Source organism: Lepidochelys kempii, chromosome 13 (genome assembly GCF_965140285.1).
Source record: "Lepidochelys kempii isolate rLepKem1 chromosome 13, rLepKem1.hap1, whole genome shotgun sequence".
NCBI lineage: Eukaryota > Metazoa > Chordata > Testudines > Cheloniidae > Lepidochelys > Lepidochelys kempii.
The window spans coordinates 30,224,851-30,247,614 of record NC_136392.1 but is presented as its reverse complement, the minus strand read 5'-3'; the positions used below and the strand labels follow the sequence as shown (position 1 = coordinate 30,247,614).

Below are 22,764 nucleotides of genomic sequence, written 5' to 3'. Positions count from 1 at the left end.
GTTTTAGCAAATTAGGACAAGGCAGCCCATAAGAACACCCTTACCTCTCAAAAAGAAGAGGAGGACTTGTGGCACCTGAGAGACTCACACACGTATTTAATTGAGCATAAGCCGATGAAGCGAGCTCTAGCTCACGAAAGCTCATGCTCAAATAAGTGTGTGAGTCTCTCAGGTGCCACAAGTCCTCCTCTTCTTTTTGCGAATACAGACTAAGACGGCTGCGACCCTGAAACCTCACTTCTTATTCACCGCTACCGGTTACAAATGGCTAGCCCTGCACCGGGGGGGGGGCAAACTAAGTCAGAGCAGTTCACACTACGCCCGGCACAACAAGACCAGCTCGTCCGCCCTCTCACGCGCCGGCTCCGCTGCTCCATATTCCTCCGCGGCCGGCCCGCTAGCAGCGGGGTCCGGGGAGAGGCAACGGCCGCAGAGCTTAGGGGCCGACCTTCTCCTGCAGGGCCACTCCCGAGGGAAGAGCGGCAGCGGGCCCCGGCTGGGCGGAGGGATACGAGGGCCGGCCGGGTGAAGCGGTTTTGGCGCGCTGAGCGCAGGGCCTTGTGGGTTGGACCCGGAGCCGCTGGGCCGGCGCTGGGGGCTGTGGAGCCGCCATGTCCCAGAAGGAGCCCCCGGCCGGGGAGGCCCAGGGCTCGGCCCGCGCCGTCATCGACCGCCTCTGCCAGGACCTCAACCTGGACGCGGCCAGCGCCGCCGAGGCTCTGCGGGACTTCACGGCGCTGCGGGGCACGTACAGCCTGGAGGTGAGCGGCAGGGCCGTGGCCGGCTCCGCCCGGAGCCCGACGGGTCAGGGGGCAGGCGCCGGGCCCAGCGGGCGCTGCCCCGGGATCCACCCGCAGGAGGGGCTCCCTGGGGCCGTGCTGCTGGGGTAGCTCCTGGGTTGCCCGCGGCCTTGCAGGGCCCAGGCTTCCCCCCTGGGCGGCCGCTGGCTCTGGGGCGGAGGCGTGAGCGAGCGCTCGTGCTGGCAGACTCGGCTCCGTGGGAGCCCCGGCCCGCGCTGGGCTAGGCGAGCGCCGCGGCGGGGAACGGCCGGCCCGGAGGGGCTGCAGGCTGTAGACAGACGTGGGGCGCCCGCAGAAGGTCTGGCGCAGACACCAGCTCAGGTGTGTGCGTGTGTTCCCAAGGCTCCTGTCTGGCTGCGCGGATCGGACTCCAGCCCCAGGGTCTGACTGCCTTGGCTGGTACTCTGCTTGGCAGGAGATCAGTGCTCTGCCAATGGGGGTTGGCCAAACACGTTTCAGGTAAAGGGTGACTTATTAGAGAAAATGCATAAGGGCCTGTCTACACATGAAGGCGCTGTGTCCCTTTGCAGAGTGCCATGTATGCCCCCACCCGGTGGAGATGCAGTGTACACCGAGAGGAGGACTTCTGGTGCCAGATCACCACCTCCCCAAACAATATTAGCTATGCCCTCGGAAGCCCTCTTCTGGCTTCACAACTGTGTCCACCCTGGAGGTTTAGTCAGCATAGCTCAGTGGTGGTGTCATTTAATCACACTCTTGGAGGATATTGTTATGCTAGTATAAGCATTAAAACCATGCCAAACTATTCAGGGCTGGAGTCTACGTGTGACACTTTTATTCTGGAGTAAGAGTGCCTTGTTCTGGAACAAGAGTGTCCACAGTCAAAGTTATTCAAGAGTAAGTGGGTATATGTATCTTGCTTTCAAAGGATGCTAGAATGATCTTGACCTTAAAGGTCAGAGTGGTGGTATCCAAATTTTTCAGCCTAAAAGCTGAACATACTTTTTCAAAGAAATCAGGAGTCAGTGTTTTGGGGCAGAGTTTTGCCCAGTCCTTCACTCTTTTCACCACTTATTTGCAGGGAGAACAGAAACCACATGCAAATATAGCTTACTACAGCCCGTGGTGCAGAGGGTAAGAAGTAGGAATGGCTAGAGCATGCTGTGTACCAGCTAGATTGGGGTGGGCAAACTTTTTGGCCCGAGGGCCACATTGGGGTTGCAAAACTGTATGGAAGGCCAGGCAGGGAAGGCTGTGCCTCCCCAATCAGCCTGGCCCCCCGCCGCCTATTCGCCCCCTGACTGCCCCCCTCAGAACTCCCAACCCATCCAACCGACCCATCTCTTTGTCCCCTGACCGCCCCCTCCCGGGATCCCCTGGCACTCCCACGCCTATCCAACCCCACCCAACCCCCCCGGTTCCCTGACTGCCCCCTGGGATCCTCTGCCCCTTATCCAACTCCCCACCCCCTTACCATGCCGCTCAGAGTGGCAGGACTGGCTTATTGGAAAGCCTGGGAGGTGGGTGGGCACAAGCCACGCTGCCCGCGCAGCAGCATGGCTGCAGGGGTGGGGCGCGCAGGAGACAGAAGAGGAGGGGCCGGGGGCTAGCCTCACCAGTCAGGAGCTCCAGGGCAGGGCAGGATGGTCCCGTGGGCCGGATGTGGCCTGCAGGCCATTGTTTGCCCACCTCTGAGCTAGATCCATCTGGCATATGATCCCTAGTTCCCTTGCACAAGTTAGAGCAGCCCCCAAATTTGATTGATAGTTGGATGGAGCAGGAGGTACTTTGTCCATGCCTACACTACAAACTTACATTGACTCAAGTTACGTTGGCATACGGCCGTCACTGTTAGTACTTTGCTTGTGTGTGTGCATACTTAGCTGCTTTTGCTGGTGGTGCTCATACTCACCAAGAATGCTTGTATCAATGCAGAATGCAGTGCACCATGAGTAGGTATCCCACTGTGCAACTTACCCCTGTCTAGCGCACTGTCTTGGGAAGTTTTGGCAATGCATAATCGGGCCGAAACGAGTCATGCAGGGGTGACTGGGAGCATGGGGTCTACTTCCCAGTTTGCAGCTGTCTCCATCTCATAATGTTATCTGTATCCCATAATTTTTGTGCCTTTATTTCAAAACTCCACAAACCCACGTGGCCCTCCTCGCTGTCCGTCATCTCTGACAAAAGCGTGGAGACTGCATAGCTTTGCACTATTGTCATAAACATTGAAATCACAGGGTGTGCAATCCTGGAGTATTTGCACAGGTGCTTGAAAAAACAAATCAGTGGGGAACATGACGATTTCTTGGACACATTGCTGTGCTACATCATGAGAACCAATTCAAGGTTGTTGGTGGCATTCACAGAAATAGCTGCAGATGTTGGAGTGCTGCTTCTGGGTTTGAGAAACAAGCTCTGACTGGTGGGATCTCATTCTAATGTAGGTTTGGAATGAAGAGCAGTGGCTGCAGATCTTTCATCTAGGGATGTAAAAGGTTAACCAGTAAGCATTAACCCTGGCGGCCCCACATCGGGCCGGTGGGGTGGACCCTGGCCGCAACACATCAGACCCCAGCCCTGGCTGCGCTGGACCCTGACCGGATTGGCGCCCCAGCTACCTCGGTTAACTGGTTACACGAAATTTTAATCGTTGAACTGGTTTACTTTTTTTAACCAATATTTACATCCCTACTTTTGGTGCAAGTCCACATTCCTGGATTCATGTGCCAAGCTCACACCTGCCCTCCAGCACAGGGACACCAAAATGAGAGCTTTACTGATAGTGAAGAAGTTAGTGGGAATCACAGTGTGGAGACTTGCAACCCCAGATTGCTACTGGGCAGTTGGGAATCAATTCGGAGTTGGGAAATATACCACGGAGGCCGTTGTGGTGTGGGGCTGTGTGGGGCCATTAATTGCCTCCTGCTCTGGCAGTGTGCAGGACATAGTGGGTGGATTTGCAGGAATGGGATTCCAAAACTACAGTGGAGCAATGGACAACACGCACATCCCTATTTTGGCACCAGACCACCTTGCTACTGAGTACATCAACAGAAAGGGCTACATTTCTGTGGTTATGCAAACATTGGTGGATCACCAGGGACACTTCACTGACATCAATGTGGGCTGTTCAGGAAATGTGCATGACGCTTGCATCTTTAAGAACAGAGGACTGTTCAGAGAGCTACGAGCAGGGACTTTCTTTCCCAACCGGCGGATTACTATTGGGATGTTGAAATGCCAACAGTGATGCTGGGGGACCCAACCTATCCCTTTTTTCCCTGGCCATACACCAACCACCTCGACTGCACCAAGGAACAATTTAACTACTGGCTCAGCCAGTGTGGAATGACAGTTGAATGTGCTTTTTATTATGAAGGGTCGCTGGCATTGTTAACTCACAAGATTGGACCTCAGTGAGAAAAATATCCCAATGGTTATAGCTGTCTGCTTTGGCCTGCATAATGTATGTATGGCAAAGGGGGGAAAGTTTCTGCTGAGGTGGCATGGCTGTCTGATGAATTTGAACATCCAAATACAAGGGCTCAAGGCAGAGCGAAATGGCTCAGGAAGGCTTTGAATGACCATTTTAATAGTGAGTAATGTATGGTGGTGTAGTGTGCTCTATCTGACCCTGCTCTTTTGCGGCCTGGTAGGAATCGTTTGGTGATTGCTGTACATGTAGGAATATAACATTAATTCACCTATTTGTTTTGTGAATGGTCATGTGGATTGTGTGACATGAAGTAACAGATAAAGGGCAGTATATGTTGTGAATTAATAAAGATGAATTATGTTACAGAATAAAATTCTATTGGAACAAAATCAGTGCAACAAAATTGTAATTTCACAACAAATACATTAAAAACATAATAAATGTAGTTATGAAGGGTGAAAGAATTTTCATGTCCATTTCAGCTACACAGATACCAACTATGGCTTACACAGACCTGTGTATGTGAAGCTGTGATTGTCTTTATCACTCTACTCTGATGGACATTAAGGGTACTGCAACGACTCCTTAAACCATTTGGAATGTTGGGGGTGTGCTGGTTATGAGAGGTCTCAATGGGCTGCAGAGGGAGCAAGCCTGGGACTGTTGAATCTGAAAGTCCACCAGAGTCTGCTGCATCTGTGTTTGCTGCCTGAGAAGCTCCACTGTGCCCTGTTGATCTTCCTCTCCTTTTCCTGCTGGGACTCCTGGGCCTTTCTCCTCTCCATTCTTTCCTTTTCCAGGCTGTCTGCATTGTTCATCCTCCAGGCCCTGTGCTTATGGTCCAATGCAGCGCTGGCTTGCAGGATGTCCTGGAACATGTTATTCTGAGTCCTCTTCTTTCTCCACCTTATGTGGCTCTGCAAATGTGGAGGGGGAAACTCCAAAGGCCACAGTGGCAACAGCTGAAGATAAATCACACAGCGGTACTATTGTTGGTACATTCACTACAGAAAGTGAAACTTAAGATGTTAAACTTGCTCCCCAAAAGTTTTAAGCACTACATTCTCACTTCTGCTTGGGATTGCTTGTGCATGGCACCAATCACTGTCTCCCCCTCCCTCCCCCAGTAGGCCATACTCATCGTGGCAGGTGAAGGAAAATGAGAAGGGAATTACTTGGTTGCATGATTCTAATAATATATAGGATAATGACCATGAATACTGGTACCCTTTTCCACAGTTGATAGTGATTTTAGCTGATATCTCACTCTTGAAGGTATCAAAGGCTCTCATGCAGCTGCTACTGGCATCCCAAAGCCACCTGGGCCCATGTGCTGCTAGCCTGAGTACTGTAATGGGGCCTGCTGAAGCTATCACTGAGTGGCAGGGAAAGTGTCCTACTTTGGAGGAAGAAACAAGGCAGCCCCCCCTAGAAACCATCAGAGGATTGCAGAGTACTTCCATTAAAGCTTCATCGAGATCTCTCAGGAGGATTCAAGGGACATCCCTGTGTACATAAACAAACTGCTATGCTTGGTCACCATCCCTAGCTCTAGAGATGAAAATCAGATAGCAGCTCTACCTCTTGATGGTACCACTACCTCTTCTAGCATGAGTAAATTAATGAAAAGTGAAAAGATTGTGTCCTACTACTTTGGGGGGGAACAACTTTGTAATTGAAAATTTATGTACGCTCTTAGCTAAGGTTCCTTCCCCTGCATTGGGCTCACTCGTGCTGGACTGCAGTGGAGTCAAAAATAGGTCCTGGCTCACTGCATAGCTGGATCCCATGGTCACCTGTCCCCCATCCTCCTCTTCGTCCAATATCTCCTACTCTTTGCTGTTTGTGGCAGGGGCGTGTGACTTAAGCTCTTTCAAGCTATTCATGGTGCTTTTGAGAGGGGTGCTGCAATCTCTGCTGAGGGTGGCATGCAGCTCTTTATAAAAGCGGCAGGTCTGTGGCTTGGCACTAAATTGGTTGTTGGCCTCCCTGGCCACCTGGTATGCTGCTGCAGCTGCTTGGCTTTCACATGGCACTGCTGCTGGTCCCTGTCATACCCCGTCAAGGTTCCCTCCCCACTCTGAACTCTAGGGTACAGATGTGGGGACCCGCATGAAAGACCCCCTAAACTTATTTTTACCAGCTTAGGTTAAAAAATTTCCCAAGGCACAAACTTTGCCTTGTTCTTGAACAGGTTTCAGAGTAGCAGCCGTGTTAGTCTGTATTCGCAAAAAGAAAAGGAGTACTTGTGGCACCTTAGAGACTAACCAATTTATTTGAGCATGAGCTTTCGTGAGCTACAGCTCACTTCATCGGATGCATACCGTGGAAACTGCAGAAGACATTATATACACACAGAGACCATGAAACAATACCTCCTCCCACCCCACTGTCCTGCTGGTAATAGCTTATCTAAAGTGATCATCAAGTTGGGCCCTTTCCAGCACAAATCCAGGTTTTCTCACCCTCCGCCCCCCCCCCCCCCACACACACACAAAAACTCACTCTCCTGCTGGCAATAGCTCATCCAAACTGACCACTCTCCAAGTTTAAATCCAAGTTTAACCAGAACGGCGGGGGGTAGGAAAAAACAAGGGGAAATAGGCTACCTTGCATAATGACGTAGCCACTCCCAGTCTCTATTTAAGCCTAAATTAATAGTATCCAATTTGCAAATGAATTCCAATTCAGCAGTTTCTCGCTGGAGTCTGGATTTGAAGTGCTTTTGTTGTAAGATAGCGACCTTCATGTCTGTGATTGCATGACCAGAGAGATTGAAGTGTTCTCCGACTGGTTTATGAATGTTATAATTCTTGACATCTGATTTGTGTCCATTTATTCTTTTACGTAGAGACTGTCCAGTTTGACCAATGTACATGGCAGAGGGGCATTGCTGGCACATGATGGCATATATCACATTGGTGGATGTGCAGGTGAACGAGCCTCTGATAGTGTGGCTGATGTTATTAGGCCCTTTGATGGTGTCCCCTGAATAGATATGTGGGCACAGTTGGCAACGGGCTTTGTTGCAAGGATAGGTTCCTGGGTTAGTGGTTCTGTTGTGTGGTATGTGGTTGTTGGTGAGTATTCGCTTCAGGTTGTGGGGCTGTCTGTAGGCAAGGACTGGCCTGTCTCCCAAGATTTGTGAGAGTGTTGGGTCATCCTTCAGGATAGGTTGTAGATCCTTAATAATGCGTTGGAGGGGTTTTAGTTGGGGCCTGAAGGTGATGGCTAGTGGCGTTCTGTTATTTTCTTTGTTAGGCCTGTCCTGTAGTAGGTGACTTCTGGGAACTCTTCTGGCTCTATCAATCTGTTTCTTCACTTCCGCAGGTGGGTATTGTAGTTGTAAGAAAGCTTGACAGAGATCTTGTAGGTGTTTGTCTCTGTCTGAGGGGTTGGAGCAAATGCGGTTGTATCGCAGAGCTTGGCTGTAGACGATGGATCGTGTGGTGTGGTCAGGGTGAAAGCTGGAGGCATGTAGGTAGGAATAGCGGTCAGTAGGTTTCCGGTATGGGGTGGTGTTTATGTGACCATTGTTTATTAGCACTGTAGTGTCCAGGAAGTGGATCTCTTGTGTGGACTGGACCAGGCTGAGGTTGATGGTGGGATGGAAATTGTTGAAATCATGGTGGAATTCCTCAAGGGCTTCTTTTCCATGGGTCCAGATGATGAAGATGTCATCAATATAGTGCAAGTAGAGTAGGGGCTTTAGGGGACGAGAGCTGAGGAAGCGTTGTTCTAAATCAGCCATAAAAATGTTGGCATACTGTGGGGCCATGCGGGTACCCATAGAAGTGCTGCTGATCTGAAGGTATACATTGTCCCCAAATGTAAAATAGTTATGGGTAAGGACAAAGTCACAAAGTTCAGCCACCAGGTTGGCCGTGACATTATCGGGGATAGTGTTCTTGACGGCTTGTAGTCCATCTTTGTGTGGAATGTTGGTGTAGAGGGCTTCTACATCCATAGTGGCCAGGATGGTGTTATCAGGAAGATCACCGATGGATTGAAGTTTCCTCAGGAAGTCAGTGGTGTCTCGAAGGTAGCTGGGAGTGCTGGTAGCGTAGGGCCTGAGGAGGGAGTCTACCTAGCCAGACAATCCTGCTGTCAGGGTGCCAAAGCCTGAGATGATGGGGCGCCCAGGATTTCCAGGTTTATGGATCTTGGGTAGTAGATAGAATATCCCAGGTCGGAGTTCCAGGGGTGTGTCTGTGCGGATTTGATCTTGTGCTTTTTCAGGAAGTTTCTTGAGCAAATGGTGTAGTTTCTTTTGGTAACTCTCAGTGGGATCATAGGGTAATGGCTTGTAGAAAGTGGTGCTGGAGAGCTGCCGAGCAGTCTCTTGTTCATATTCCGACCTATTCATGATGACAACAGCACCTCCTTTGTCAGCCTTTTTGATTATGATGTCAGAGTTGTTTCTGAGGCTGTGGATGGCATTGTGTTCTGCACGGCTGAGGTTATGGGGCAAGTGACGCTGCTTTTCCACAATTTCAGCCCGTGCACGTTGGCAGAAGCACTCTGTGTAGAAGTCCAGTCTGCTGTTTCGACCTTCAGGAGGAGTCCACCTAGAATCCTTCTTTTTGTAGTGTTGGTAGGGAGGCCTCTGTGGATTAGTATGTTGTTCAGAGGTATTTTGGAAATATTCCTTGAGTCGGAGACGTCGAAAATAGGATTCTAGGTCACCACAGAATTTTATCATGTTCGTGGGGGTGGAGGGGCAGAAGGAGAGGCCCCGAGATAGGACAGCTGCTTCTGCTGGTCTGAGAGTATAGTTGGATAGGTTAACAATATTGCTGGGTGGGTTGAGGGAACCATTGCTGTGGCCCCTTGTAGCACGTAGTAGTTTAGAAAGTTTAGTGTCCTTTTTCTTTTGTAGAGAAGCAAAGTGTGTGTTGTAAATGTAAACTACAAAAAGAAGGATTCTTTTTGAGTCCCCCTGGGGCTCGGGGTGGTTGCCCCGGCTCTGCTTGGACCTGTTCTGGGCACCACCAAAAATTATACAAACCGGCACCCATGGGCTTTAACAATAGTTTGGAGAGGGCATTCTAACTATAAGGAAACATGGAAGAACTTCCATGTGAAGGTGCCAGTAGGGGGATAAAATAGACAGGGCTGGCTTCACTGATGTTGCAGAAATGATAATGGGTTTCCAGCTGATCAGTAGCCAGATTGTGGCCTCGTGGAGTACTACAGTATATTATCTTTAACACAGAGGTGCAGTCAGCAGAGACCTCAGGGCTCTGCAATATGCAGTGGTTTATTGTGATCTAAGTGGCCAAATCATATTGCAGGCCTTGTAGTGTCTGTCTGTCTTTAAAGGAACAATCAGCTGCTGTCTACTCTGTTCCATGCAAATTAAGGATAATCTTCCACTCCTAGGAAGTTATGGTGTGGTTCTATTTGGGCAGTTTTGGTTCTCTTGTTCCGGCCAGATTTAAAAAGAAAAAATCATCCAACCCTGAGTAAATGTTGGTTCTTGTTCCTGTCCCAAAGGATTTTAGAGATACTTGAAGTAGATGAAAAGCTGAGACTGCAAATTGAGCATTGTTGCCCTGGAAAAGTTTGTCCATTGATTGTTTACTTCTGGTTTGACAGGGAGAAGTGGTGCATTGGTTGGCTTGTGCTCTATATGTTGCTTGTCGTAAAAGCATACTTCCCACTGTTGGAAGTGGTCTTATGGAAGGAAACTGCGTTTCACTGACTAGGATACTACGGTCAGCCAAACTAAGGTACTTTTGTGTTTTTGGTTTTTGCTTTTTTCTGGAGACCTAAACGTCTGTGTGTAGTCACAGCTTCTTTTTTCCCTTATTCTAGATCTGCTCCCCTTTTGACTGCTGTTTTACTTACATTCTAACTGAAAGCAGAATGGCACTTTCCTCGTAGCGGTGGAAGTAGGGTATCATTGATATTGCACAAATATAAAATCCAGCACATTATCCAGTTTTCACAGATATTAAGGCCAGAGGGGACTGTTAAGATCCTCTAGTCTTATTTCCTCCATAACATAGGCCAGAGTAGGGATGTTAACCAGTTAACTGGTAAGCATTAGTGTTACCGGTTAACCGGTAAGTGTTAACCCCCCAGTCCGGCCCCGCTCTGGCTGGGCCTTAGCCAGCCCTTTAATTTGTTAACCGTTTAAATTAAATATTTTAAAACGGTTAACTTTTAAAACTCAGATGAATGCTTGGGTGCTTAGAGATATATAATTACATAAGTATTTATGCACTTCAGTGTTAGTTCAACACGTAATTCTTCAATACAGGTGTCTTGGTTAAGCACCCAGTTGTGAAAATTACATTTTCCCTGCCCCATAACTTTTCTGTTTTTTCTGACCCCACCAAAGAGAGCCACGTTCTCTGATCTAAATGAATCCATATAAAGGTGTGGAAACCAAAGGAAATCCCCAAGTAAGAGTCAACTGTGTGGAACATACTCAGCACTAGAGTCTAGCAAAGTGTGTTTATCCTTTTCTGTAATTAAAGCAGTTACTAAGCAATAAATTAGTCAGATTTGGTTTTCACCAAAAGTCCATCTTTTTAAGAAAAGATTAAGAATGGGGGGGGGGGGAAATCTTAGTCTAAACTATTTAATCTGTTTCATGGCTGGAGATTAAATTATAATTAAATGTTGCTCTTTTAAGTTTAATTCAGTTTTTTAGTAAAATGAAAAAGTGGATGGACATGTCAGACCTGCCACAGGAATTTCGGGAACGAATGGAGAGGCTGGAGAGAAACTTTGAAGTATCGACTGTGATTTTCAGAAAGTTTGAACCAATATTTTTGGATGTATTTCAAAATCCTTATGAAGAAACACCTAAACCACAAAGGAGCAGGAAACAGAGGTATATTGAGAGATTTAAATGATTTTACTGAAAACCAGGGCTGTCGATTAATTGCAGTTAACTCACACAATTAACTCAAAAAAATTAACTGCAATTAAAAAAAATAATCGCAATTAATTGCACTGTTAAAATTTCAATCAGTATTCTATTGTTTGTTAAATATTTTGGATGGTTTTTCTACATTTTAAAATACTTTGATTTCTATTACAACACAGAATACAAAGTGTACAGTGCTCACTTTATATTATTTATTACAAATATTTGCACTGTAAAAATGATTTTAAGAAAGCGTTTTTCAGTTCACCTCATACAAGTACTGTAGTGCAATCTCTATCATAAAAGTATAACTTACAAATGTAGATTTTTATTTTGTTTTGTTACATAACTGCACTCAAAAACAAAACTATGTAAAACTTTAGAGCCTACAAATTCACTCAGTCCTACTTCTTGTTCAGCCATTTGCAAAGACAAACAAGTTTGTTTACATTTACGGGAGATACTGTTGCCTGCTTCTTATTTACAGTATCACCTGAAAGTGAGAACAGGCATTCGCATGGCACTTTTAGTAGTCGGCATTGCAAGATATTTACATGCCAGATATGCTAAACATTTGTATGCCCCTTCATGCTTCATCTACCATTCCGGAGGACATGCTTCCATGCTGATGATGTTTGTTTAAAAAAAAATAGTGCGTTAATTAAATTTGTGACTGAACTCCTTGCGGGAGAGCTCAGATGATGACTCAGCACATGTTGTTTAATTTACAAACACTGTCACTGCAGATTTGAAAAAATGCAAAGAAGGTACCAATGTGAGATTTCTAAAGATAGCTACAGTACTCGACTGAAGGTTTAAGAATCTGAAGTGCTGTCCAAAATCTGACAGGAACGAGATGTGGAGCATGCTTTTAGAAGTCTTAAAAGAGCAACACTTGGATGCGGAAACTACAGAACCCAAACCACCAAAAAAGAAAATCAACCTTCTGCTGGTGGCATCTGACTCAGATGATGAAAATTAACATACATCAGTCCGCTCTGCTTTGGATTGTTTTCAAGCAGAACCTGTCATCAGTATGCATGCATATCCTCTGGAATAGTGGTTAGCACATCTGGCACGTAAATATCTTGCAACGCCGGTGTGATGTTATTGACAAGAACTGTGACTGTATAGATCATTGTTGCAAGCACTGTTATATATTTGCAGCAAATATTGTGCAGAGGAGGTCAAGGGGGTGTCTATGGAAAGGTTGTAGTTTGCTGGTTATGATTATGCTGTCTGTATGTGTGTATCATTTTTATATTTGAGGTTATGAATATTGGCTATGTACTTGTATCTCAATGTGTTTGATTCTAAGTAGCCCCAGTAAAGCATTTGGTCAGCTTCTTGGGAAAGGACTATTCTCAGTAAGTTCCCAATCACGAAACACTTAACTGACCATGGACTTTGGGAGACACCAATCCACATCTGAGCTTTCCTGGGAGCGTTCAAACTAACATGTAAACAATGGCATCGGCCTGCAAAAACCTGAATCATTCATGGACATGTGATGTGCCCAGGTGACTACAAACTCCATCTTGTTGCTGTGATTTTGCACAGGAGAAAAAAGGGGTTTTCTTCCACATGGCTGAGGATATAAAAGGCCCTGGAAACCCCTCCATTTTGTCTTCATTCCTGCTTCTTAATTCTGAAGGAACTTCACTTGAAACTGAAGCTCCAAACAAAGGACTGACAGACCCATCCAAGCTGGGATGTTTGTATTCCAGAGACTTGATCAGTTTAATTGAGCAGTAATCCCATCAAGCCTGAACTAAGAACTTTGCAATTGTTGTATGTATTTGATTCCATTTAACCAATTCTAACTCTCATCTATATTTCTTTTTATGGATAAACCTTTAGATTTTAGATTCTAAAGGATTGGCAACAGCGTGATTTGTGGGTAAGATCTGACTTGGGTCTGGGACTTGGTCCTTTGGGATCGGGAGAACCTTTTTTCTTTTACTGGGGTATTGGTTTTCATAACCATTCATCCCCATAAGAAGCGGTGCTGGTGGTGATACAAGGGAACTGGAGTATCTAAGGGAAATTGCTTGTATGACTTCTGGTTAGCCAGTGGGGTAAAACCAAGGTCTTCTGTGTTTGGTTGGTTTGGTGTGCCTTAATAGTAAAGGAAACCCAGGCTTTGTCTGTAACTGCCCTGCTCTAAGCAATCCTGAATTGATATTCTCAGTTGTGTCCTGCCAGAGGCAGTGTTGTTACGGTTCCAACAGTGCAATGCGAACGCCTGTTCTCACTCTCAGGTGACATTGTAAACAAGAAGCGAACAGCATTATCTCCTGCAAATGTAACTAAACTTGCTTGTCTGAGCGATTGGACTGAGTGGACTTTTAGGCTCTAAAGTTTTATATTGTTTTATTTTTGAATGCAGTTTTTTTTGTACGTAATTTGACATTTGTAAGTTCAACTTTCATGATAAAGAGATTGCACTACAGTACTTATTATATTAAGTGAATTGAAAATACTATTTCTTTTGTTTTTTACAGTGCAAATGTATATAATCAAAAATAAATATAAAGTGGGCACTGTACACTTTGTGTTCTGTGTTGTAATTAAAATAAATATATTTGAAAATGTAGTAAACATCCAAAAACATTTAAATAAATGGTATTCTATTGTTTAACAGTGTGATTAATTGCTATAAATTTTTTTTAATCGCTTGACAGCCCTACTGAAAACTTCTGTTTAAGCAACGGTAAGGCCATGATTTATACTTTGAAAATCAGGAAAAGGTGTTAACTTGATAGATGTCACTTTTGGGTTCAGTTCTGCAATGAGATGCACTTAGTTGCATGTATGCCCCTGTGGAGTTCCATTGATGTCAGTGGGGCTCTGCATAAGTGCCTGGTCATCCTGCATGCAATTGGTTGCAAGATATCAGGACTTTGGCTAGCACTAGTGCCCCTGTTTGGGTGAGCATTAAGCACCTGCTGTGATGCTGAAGATACTGTTCTTCAAATGAAACCTCAAGCTAAATTTCTGATTACTTGTGTTCAACAAAAATCCTATAGCACTTCTTTCAAGAGTAGGGGTATTGGCCTCAGTGTCCTGTTCAGATACTAGCTCTTGTAATTAGTTTTCCTGAAATGATTCCTTTAGGTTCAGAAGGCTACAATATTGTTTTACTTTTCTGAATGGGTGCGTAATGTTATGCATTGTCAAGTATCCTACATAGTTCTTTTTTTAATTGGGTTTGTGTGCTTCTTTCTGATGTCCAAAAAAATATTCATTTTAAAAAAAAGTTTTCTGATTGTCTTACATGAGAAATATGAGAGATCAAGTCTGTCGGGGGTTTTTTGTTTCTTTCTGGTGGGGTTTTTTTGTTTGATGTTTTTTGAGAGAGAGAGAGAGTTGGGAGTCCTCTCATATCCAGGGTGGATAAAAATCAATGATTTTAAAAAAATTTAAATTTAAATAGGATTTTTTTGATAAGTTTTAATTAATATACACTATAGCTCAAAGGTATCATATCATGGAATAGGGATGAGAAATTCTAATTCTATAGAAAGAGACAATATATTCATGTAATTTTTAAGAAAAGTTTTGTAAATGAGTTCCAATAGTTCATGGATTAGGGACCCAATTTTATGGGGTTTCAGGGGCTTCTGTATAGATTATTTAGGTTAACCTTTCTATCTACCCAATGGGACTCAGTGCTCAGTCTAGAAGATACCATCAGAGATGTTTAGTTTTGCAGTTCTCAAACTGTGGATTTGTGTCTCCAGAAGTAACGTACTTGTTAACAGCAAAAATGTTTTTAAATAATATATAGAGGTGAGAAATAACAGACCTCAACTCTACTGTCCCTCTGCAAATTGGTGTACACAGAGTCAATCCCTTACCTCTCTCTAAAAGTGCAAATTTTCAAAAGGTTTAATGAATAGAAGATGGTTGGGGGCGGAATAGATCTGGACAAGGAGAAGAAGTTTGGAGATAAATGTGAGAAGTGAGGGACATATGCTCTTTTGTTAAAATATTATGTGTTTGCTGTTGAAGAAAAAAATCCAGAATACATGATGTTGTTTTAGTTAAATAAAACAACTTAAATGTCTGTCTGGTGGTGATCTCCTCCTAATTTAGCATAGCAAGAAAATCGTCCAAATATTAATGATTAACCTGTTGAACTGGAGATTGTACACCTCCCAATGACTTCATAAATATCTGCTTCAGTTACCTTTAGTAAACGAAATAACCAAACAATCATTCATTTTCAGATATAGCTGTAAAACTAATATGAAAAGTTTTCAAAATAAATCACTGTTTAAAAATGTATAGTGTGTACCTTCTAAAAATGAAACCTACATCTATCTCTGAGTTGTGAAGAATACGTATTAGGCTTATAACAGCCAACAAGAATGCACGTTTTTGTAGAAAACCATGATTAAATAGAGTCTTCCTGAGTAGTGATTTAAATCAAATCCACCCTGCATGTATCTGTTGGAAAGCTTCTGTTATCTTAATTAAAGGGGGAATTGAATATTCTGTGGGGAATTCTGCTCTAAAAAGTTAAAAATTCTGCGCACTATATTTTAAAATTCTGCAAAATTCTGTATATTTTATTTGTCAAAATAACCCAATATAATCACACCAGTTTCAATTATTTTTGGTCATTTATTTCAAAGTACCTGTCAGCAAGTATGTCTGTAACAATACAGACAACCAAAAAGATTCAGGAAATGTTTTTTGACAAATAGATTCCTTACTAGGTATATTAATACAGAATTTGGAGTAATTCATTTTTAATACAGAATGCTGAGTAGTAATTCATTTAAAGTACACTACAGAACCATGTTTCCCACACCCCTCAGAGGTAGTGCAAAGACTGGGGGAGTTAGGGGTAGCTGAGGGAGAGGGAAGTAATTGCTGGGAAGGAGCCTGGACGTGAACTTGGAGGGTTGGGGAAAAGTATGGAACAGGTTTTTTTGGGGTGATGGGAAGGGATTGTTAGGGAGTTTCCACCATGCATACTCTGGCCGACCCCTAGCCTCTTCCATACAGTCAGGCACATGTGGCCCCATCCCCATGTGTCCTTGCACCCTCTGTCGACCTGTCCTTCCGCCCCCCTTCAGACACCCACTCCCCCTGTCCCCATGTGTCTGTACCTCCATTCAGATATCCCCCTGTCTCCAGGTGGCCCTGCACCTCCCTCCCCCCTGTAGCCCTGCACTTCAATTCCCATTTCCCTGCCCCAGGCTGTCCTCCCCTACTAGCCCTTACGAGCCACTGTCTGACCCCCACAGCAATCCCATGCAGTCTCCCTATGTCCCCTGTCTCCTGATCTGGCCCAACAGGCACTGTGAAGAAGGCAGGCTCTTTCTCTTTCCTAGCTGGCTGGGAGCTGCTGCTCTGTTCTAGTGCCATAGTGCCCTCGGTGGGGGAAAAGGCAGAACTGAAGCAACTCTCTGGAAGAAACTTTTTTTCTATGCAAAAAATGAAAAATATGCACAGCTTGTTAATTTTGTGTGCAGTGGCGCAGTATTCCCCCAGGAGTAATTGAATTCAGCTGACTTTTTCTCTCAAAGGTGTTAGTTGTAGCTGTGAAATTGGTGTAAACAAAAAACAAGAGTTCTAATCAACCTGGCTAAAAATCCTTTCCCCTCTATCATTGTCATAAATATAAAGGGAAGGGTAAACCCCTTTAAAATCCCTCCTGGCCAGAGGAAAAATCCTCTCACCTGTAAAGGGTTAAGAAGCTAAAGGTAACCTCGCTGGCACCTAACCAAAATGACCAATGAGGAGACAAGATACTTTCAAAAGCTGGGAGGAGGGAGAGAAACAAAGGGTCTGGGTCTGTTGGTATGCAGCTTTTGCCGGGGATAGACCAGGAATGGAGTCTTAGAACTTTTAGTAAGTAATCTAGCTAGGTATGTGTTAGATTATGATTTCTTTAAATTGCTGAGAAAAGAATTGTGCTGAATAGAATGACTATTTCTGTCTGTGTGTCTTTTTTGTAACCTAAGGTTTTGCCTAGAGGGATTCTCTGTGTTTTGAATCTAATTACCCTGTAAGGTATCTACCATCCTGATTTTACAGAGGTGATTCCTTTACTTCTGCTTACTTCTATTTCTATTAAAAGTCGTCTTATAAGAAAACTGAATGCTTTTTATTGTTCTCAGATCCAAGGGTTTGGATCTGTGATCACCTATGCAAATTGGTGAGGATTTTTACCAAACCTTTCCCAGGAAGTGGGGTGCAAGGGTTGGGAGGATTTTGGGGGGAAAGACGTGTCCAAACTATGTTTCCCAGTAAACCCAATTAGAGTTTGGTGGTGGCAGTGGATATTCCAAGGACAAAGGATAAAATTAATTTGTACCTTGGGGAAGTTTTAACCTAAGCTGGTAAAAGTAAGCTTAGGAGGTTTTCATGCAGGTCCCCACATCTGTATCCTAGAGTTCAGAATGGGGGAGGAACCTTGACAATCATTTTCTCACTTTCAGTCTTATTCCATCTGAGAATGCTATTAGTTTGTCTATAAAGTTCCAGGATAGACAAAATCTGAACTTCTAATGCAGAAAAGAATAACGTTATTAAATATAAAAGTTATAAATTCATTATTTTTTCTTTGCAAGTTCAGGTCACCTTTAAACAGCTACTTGTGTTCCCCTAGAGCAGGGGTGGGCAAACTGCAGGCTACATCCGGCCTGCCAGCTGTTTTAGTCCGGCCCTTGAGCTCCCACTGGGGAGCTAGGTTTGGGGCTTGCCCTGCTCCGGCGCTTCACCAGGGAGCAAGGTTGGGGGCTGTGCCGTGTGGCTCCCAGAAGCAGAGGCATGTCTCTCCCCCACCACCCCGCAGCTCCTAGGCATAGGGGCAGCCGGGGGCTCCACTCCACACACTGCCCCCACCGCAAGCGCACTCCCCCTGCCCCAGCCCGGAGCCACCTCCTGCATGGCGGGAGGCGTGGAGGGAAGTGTTCATCACATAATTTGTGTAATTTTGACTTTCATTAATTTTAGAGCTGTCAAGCGATGAACCCTGAACTCCTCATTTCTGGCCCCACCCCAGAGCCCGCACCCCAACCACAATTTTGTGAGCATTCTTGGCTCACCATACAATTCCTATACCCAGATGTGGCCCTCAGGCCAAAAAGTTTGCCCACCCCTGCCCTAGAAGTAGGTATTTACATAGTATAGATCCTTAAAGATGCAATTTTGATTTGTGAGTAATATGTGATTACAAATAACTTTTGATATTAACACTTCATTAAAATGAATGAAAAAATTTCACACTTATTTTTTTATTCTGCTATCCTTACTTCCCCTGCTGCTTTCTCCAGTGACCAAAATCTCCTTATTGTTAGTGAGGTTTACACGTGTGCACTGAATGGACAGTTGACCCCTAATAGATTTACAGTGAGGAGACAACCTTCATAACCAGAGACTTTCTTTTGTGTAGAATATAGCAGTCTTCATAAGTACCTTTCCTAGTAGTTCTTTCCATTCCCTGGATCTGAATTACTTCAACCCCTAATATCATTGAACCATTCTTCTGTGTTTTACTTTTTTCTCTTCATATTTTTTGATGGTGAGGTTGCTTAACTATATTTAATACTTTAAGGCATTAAAACACGTAGAAAAACAGTTGATATAATTAAAATTCCCTTAGTTGTCCCACTGTGGACCAATTCCAGGAGAGTTCTGACACAGTTGTGACATCAGCATCATGATGCATGTTAGGGTATCATAGCTAAGGCTAAGATTTTGTCATGGTTATTTTTGTAAACATCACAGACAGGTCACTGGCAATAAACAAAAATTCAAGGAAGCTGTGACCTGTCTATGACTTGCTGCTGCGGCTTCATGGTTTTCCCCCGCCACCGTGGTGACTAGGAGCTGTGGGGTACCCCGTCAGCCCACGGCAGCTGGATGCTGCAGGGGGGTCCCCCTCCACCCATGACAGCTGGGAGCTGCAGGGTGACCATATTTCCCAAAGAGAAAATGGGACACCCTGAGCCACTTGCCCAAGGCATCCTGTCCTGTTACCCCCCCCCCCCCCAAACCAAGGCTGTCATCCGTAGCTGGAACCCTGAGGAGGGCCCCCTCAGGAGTCCGTCACCTGTCACTGGAACCTTTCAGAGAGCCCCCTGTCTTCTGTAGCTGGAACCCTGCCAGGGCCCCACTGGCTGCTGGCTCCAGGGTCCCAAAGCCCCTGGGGCTGAAGCAGAGAATGTCATGGAGGTCTCTGGAAGTGACTTCCATGACCTCTGACATAAATGTAGCCTTAATCATAGCAGAACAGGAGCTCATCTGATCGAGGAGGGGGTCAGAAGATCCAAAAGAAGAATTAGGAAGAGTTTGTGGGGTCGCAGAATGTTGTCCTGTGCCGGATTAGAGAGATTGTGGACCAGGGAGGTGTTGATCACATAACTTGTGTAATTTTGACTTTCATTAATTTTAGGGCTGTCAAGCGATCAAAAAAATTAATCACACGATTAAACAATAATAAAATACCATTTATTTAAATATTTTTGGATATTTTCTACATTTTCAAATATATCCATTTCAGTTGCAACGCAGAATACAAAGTGTACATGCTCACTATATTTTTATTACAAATATTTGCACCATAAAAAACAAAATAGTATTTTTCAATTCACCTAATACAAGTAGAACTATCTACAAAAAATAACTGCATTCAAAAATAAAACAATGTAAAACTTTAGATCCTACAGATCCACTGAGTCCTACTTCAGCCAATTGCTCAAACAAATTTGGTTACAATTTTCAGGAGATAATACTGCCCACTTCTTGTTTACAATGTCACCTGAAAGTGAGAACAGGTGTTCGCATGGCACTGCTGTAGCCAGCGTTGCAGGATATTTACATGCCAGGTGTGCTAAATACTCATTTGTCCCTTCATGGTTCAACCACCATTCCAGAGGACATGCATCCATAATAATGACGGGTTCTGCTCGATAACAATCCAAAGCAGAGCGGACCAACGCATGTTCATTTTCATCATCTGAGTCAGATGCCACCAGCAGAAGATTGATTTTCTTTTTTGGTGGTTCAGGTTCTGTAGTTTCTGCATCCAAGTGTTGCTCTTTTAAGACTTCTAAAAGCATGCTCCACACCTTGTCCCTCTCAGATTTTGGACGATTCTTAAACCTTGGGTCAAGTGCTGTAGCTGTTTTTACTAATCTCACACCGGTACCTTCTTTGCGTTTTGTCAAATCTGCTGTGAAAGTGTTCTTAAAATGAACATGTGCTGGGTCATCATCTGAGACTGCTATATAAAACAGAAGAGGAGACATAATTCTCCCTCAAGGAGTTCAGTCACAAATTTAATTAACTTTTTTTTTTTTTTTTTTTTTGGAGTATCATTAGCATGGAAGCATGTCCATTGGAATGGTGACCAAAGCATGAAGGGGCATACAAATGTTTAGCATATGTGGCATGTAAATACTTTGCAATGCCAGCTGCAAAAGTGCTATGCAAACGCCTGGTCTCTCTTTCAGGTGACATTGTAAATAAGAAGCAGGCAGCAATATCTCCTGAAAATTGTAACCAAACTTGTTTGAGCAATTGGCTGAAGTAGGACTGAGTGGATTTGCAGGCTCTAAAGTTTTACATTGTTTTAATTTTGAATGCAGTTATGTAACAAAAAATTGACATTTGTAAGTTACGCTGTCACAATCAAGAGCTTGCATTACAGTACTTGTATGAGGGGAATTGAAACATGCGATTTCTTATTTTTACAGTGCAAATGTTTGTAATCAAAAATAAAAAAAATAAAGTGAGCACCATACACTTTGTATTCTGTGTTGTAATAGAAATCAATATGTTTGAAAATATAGAAAAAAATCCCAAAATAATTGCAATTGGTATTCTATTGTTTAACAGTGCGATTAATCATGATTAATTTTTTTAATCACAATTTTTTGAGTTAATCGTGTAAGTTAACTGCGATTAATCAACAGGCCTAATTAATTTGCATTTCAACGTCAAGCAAAATAGTCAAGAAGTCGTTCTGACCAGTGTTCCCTCTAATTTTTCCCACACACATCAGAATGAATTTTGTTATGTGCACCAATATGGAGGTGATGTGTCACACGTCACCTCCATATTGGTGCACATAACAAAATTCATGTGGTGGGGGTGGGGCCAAAAGGTTTGGAGTGTGGGAGGGGTTCAGGGCTGGGACAGAGGTTGTGATATGTGTGGGTGCAGGCTGTGGGGTGGGGCCAGGGATGAGGGGCTCAGAGCTGGGGCAGAGCATTGAGGTATGGGGGGGTGAGGGCTCCAGCTGTGGGTGCAGGCTCTGGGGTGAAGAAGGGAATGCAGGGTTTGGGGTGCCCTGGGGCTATGGTGGGGAGAGAGGACTCCTCCAGCTCTCTCTCTCCCCATAGCTGCACCTGAGCTGGGGCAGAGAGGTGCCTCTCCCCACTGTGAAGCTCCAAGGTTGGGGCCATTGGATAGGCGCCTCTCCCCCAGCCGTGGCAGGTCCGGGCCGCGGCAGGGGTGGGGTGCCTCTCCCCTGGCCGCGGCAGGTCCGGGGCTGGGATGGGCGCCAGCGGGGAGAGGCATCTCTCCCTGCCAGAGCCCTGAGTGCCTGCGCGGTGCTTAATAGGCTGCTGTGCGGCCTCGCAGCTTAGAGGGAATTTAGGTTCTGACCATATTTTTTACATGAGGAAATAATGGCACTCTAGCCATAAAACAAACAAGTAAGGCACCGTATTATGGGATTGAAGTCTTACCTTTTCTCCTGTTTTTTTTTTTTTGTTCTTGTTTTTTTTTCTGGTAGAAGAAAGTGCAGTGTTAAAGAATTGTTCAACTTCTGCTGGACGCTCTTTGTTTACACCAAGGGTAAGCTGTTTTCATTAGCTGCCTGCATTGTACACATTTTGAGTGATTAACTTTGTGGTTTTATTTGATGTGATTTGCTGTCTTTTAAAGGTAATTTTCGTATGATTGGAGATGATTTAGTAAATTCCTATCATTTGCTTCTGTGCTGCTTGGACCTGATTTTTGCAAATGCCCTTTTGTACCCAGATAGGAGAGAGTTGCTAAATCCATCATTCAAAGGTATGTTAGTGTTTGCATTTGAAAGACATTTTTTCTTGTTTGTTCTTTTTGAAATATAATTGATAGCTGACCTTTTTGTTTTTTCCAGGTTTACCAGCAGACTTTCACACTGCTGAAGTCAAGGCCTCTGAAGAGCCTCCTTGCATCATTGCCACACTTTGTGAACTACATGATGGACTTATGGTAGAAGCCAAAGGAATAAAGGAACACTACTTTAAACCATACATTTCAAAGCTCTTTGATAGGAAGGTACTTACTAATAACTTAAGAGTTTATAAAATGGTAGCATAAAACTGGGTGATCGAGCAACAAAATGGCAGATGAAATTCAGTGGTAATAAATGCAAAGTAATGCACATTGGAAAACATAATCTCAATTATACATATAAAATGATGGGGTCTAAATTAGCTGTTGCCACTCAAGAAAGATCTTGGAGTCATTGTGGATAGTTCTCTGAAAATATCCACTCAATGTGCAGCAGCAGTCAGAAAAGTTAACAGAATGTTGGGACTCATTAAGAAATAGATAGATAATAAGACAGAAAATGTCATATTACCTCTATATAAATCCATGGTATGTCCACATCTTGAATACTGCGTGTAGATGTGGTCAGTCCATCTCAAAAAAGATATATTGGAAAAGAT

The 22,764-nt window shown here is 44.3% G+C and overlaps 1 protein-coding gene across 7 annotated transcripts in view; it reads left to right on the top strand.

Annotated features, from left to right (window-relative positions):
* The first annotated feature begins 521 nt into the window (after window positions 1–521).
* The window catches only part of RBL1 (RB transcriptional corepressor like 1), an 82,091-nt gene continuing 59,848 nt past the window's right edge, over window positions 522–22,764 (top strand). For 3 of the 7 annotated variants that reach the window (XM_073309947.2, XM_073309950.2, XM_073309945.2), the window contains exons 1-6: window positions 522–761; window positions 9,799–9,932; window positions 10,844–11,044; window positions 21,840–21,901; window positions 21,992–22,120; window positions 22,209–22,369. In XM_073309947.2, coding sequence (XP_073166048.1) covers window positions 612–761; window positions 9,799–9,932; window positions 10,844–11,044; window positions 21,840–21,901; window positions 21,992–22,120; window positions 22,209–22,369 — 837 coding nt within the window. In that variant the 5' untranslated portion in view covers window positions 522–611. Of the gene's footprint in view, window positions 762–9,798; window positions 9,933–10,017; window positions 10,100–10,843; window positions 11,045–21,839; window positions 21,902–21,991; window positions 22,121–22,208; window positions 22,370–22,764 lie in introns of those variants that run through there. The other 4 variants (XM_073309946.2, XM_073309948.2, XM_073309951.2 and 1 more) reach the window with 4 other exon arrangements.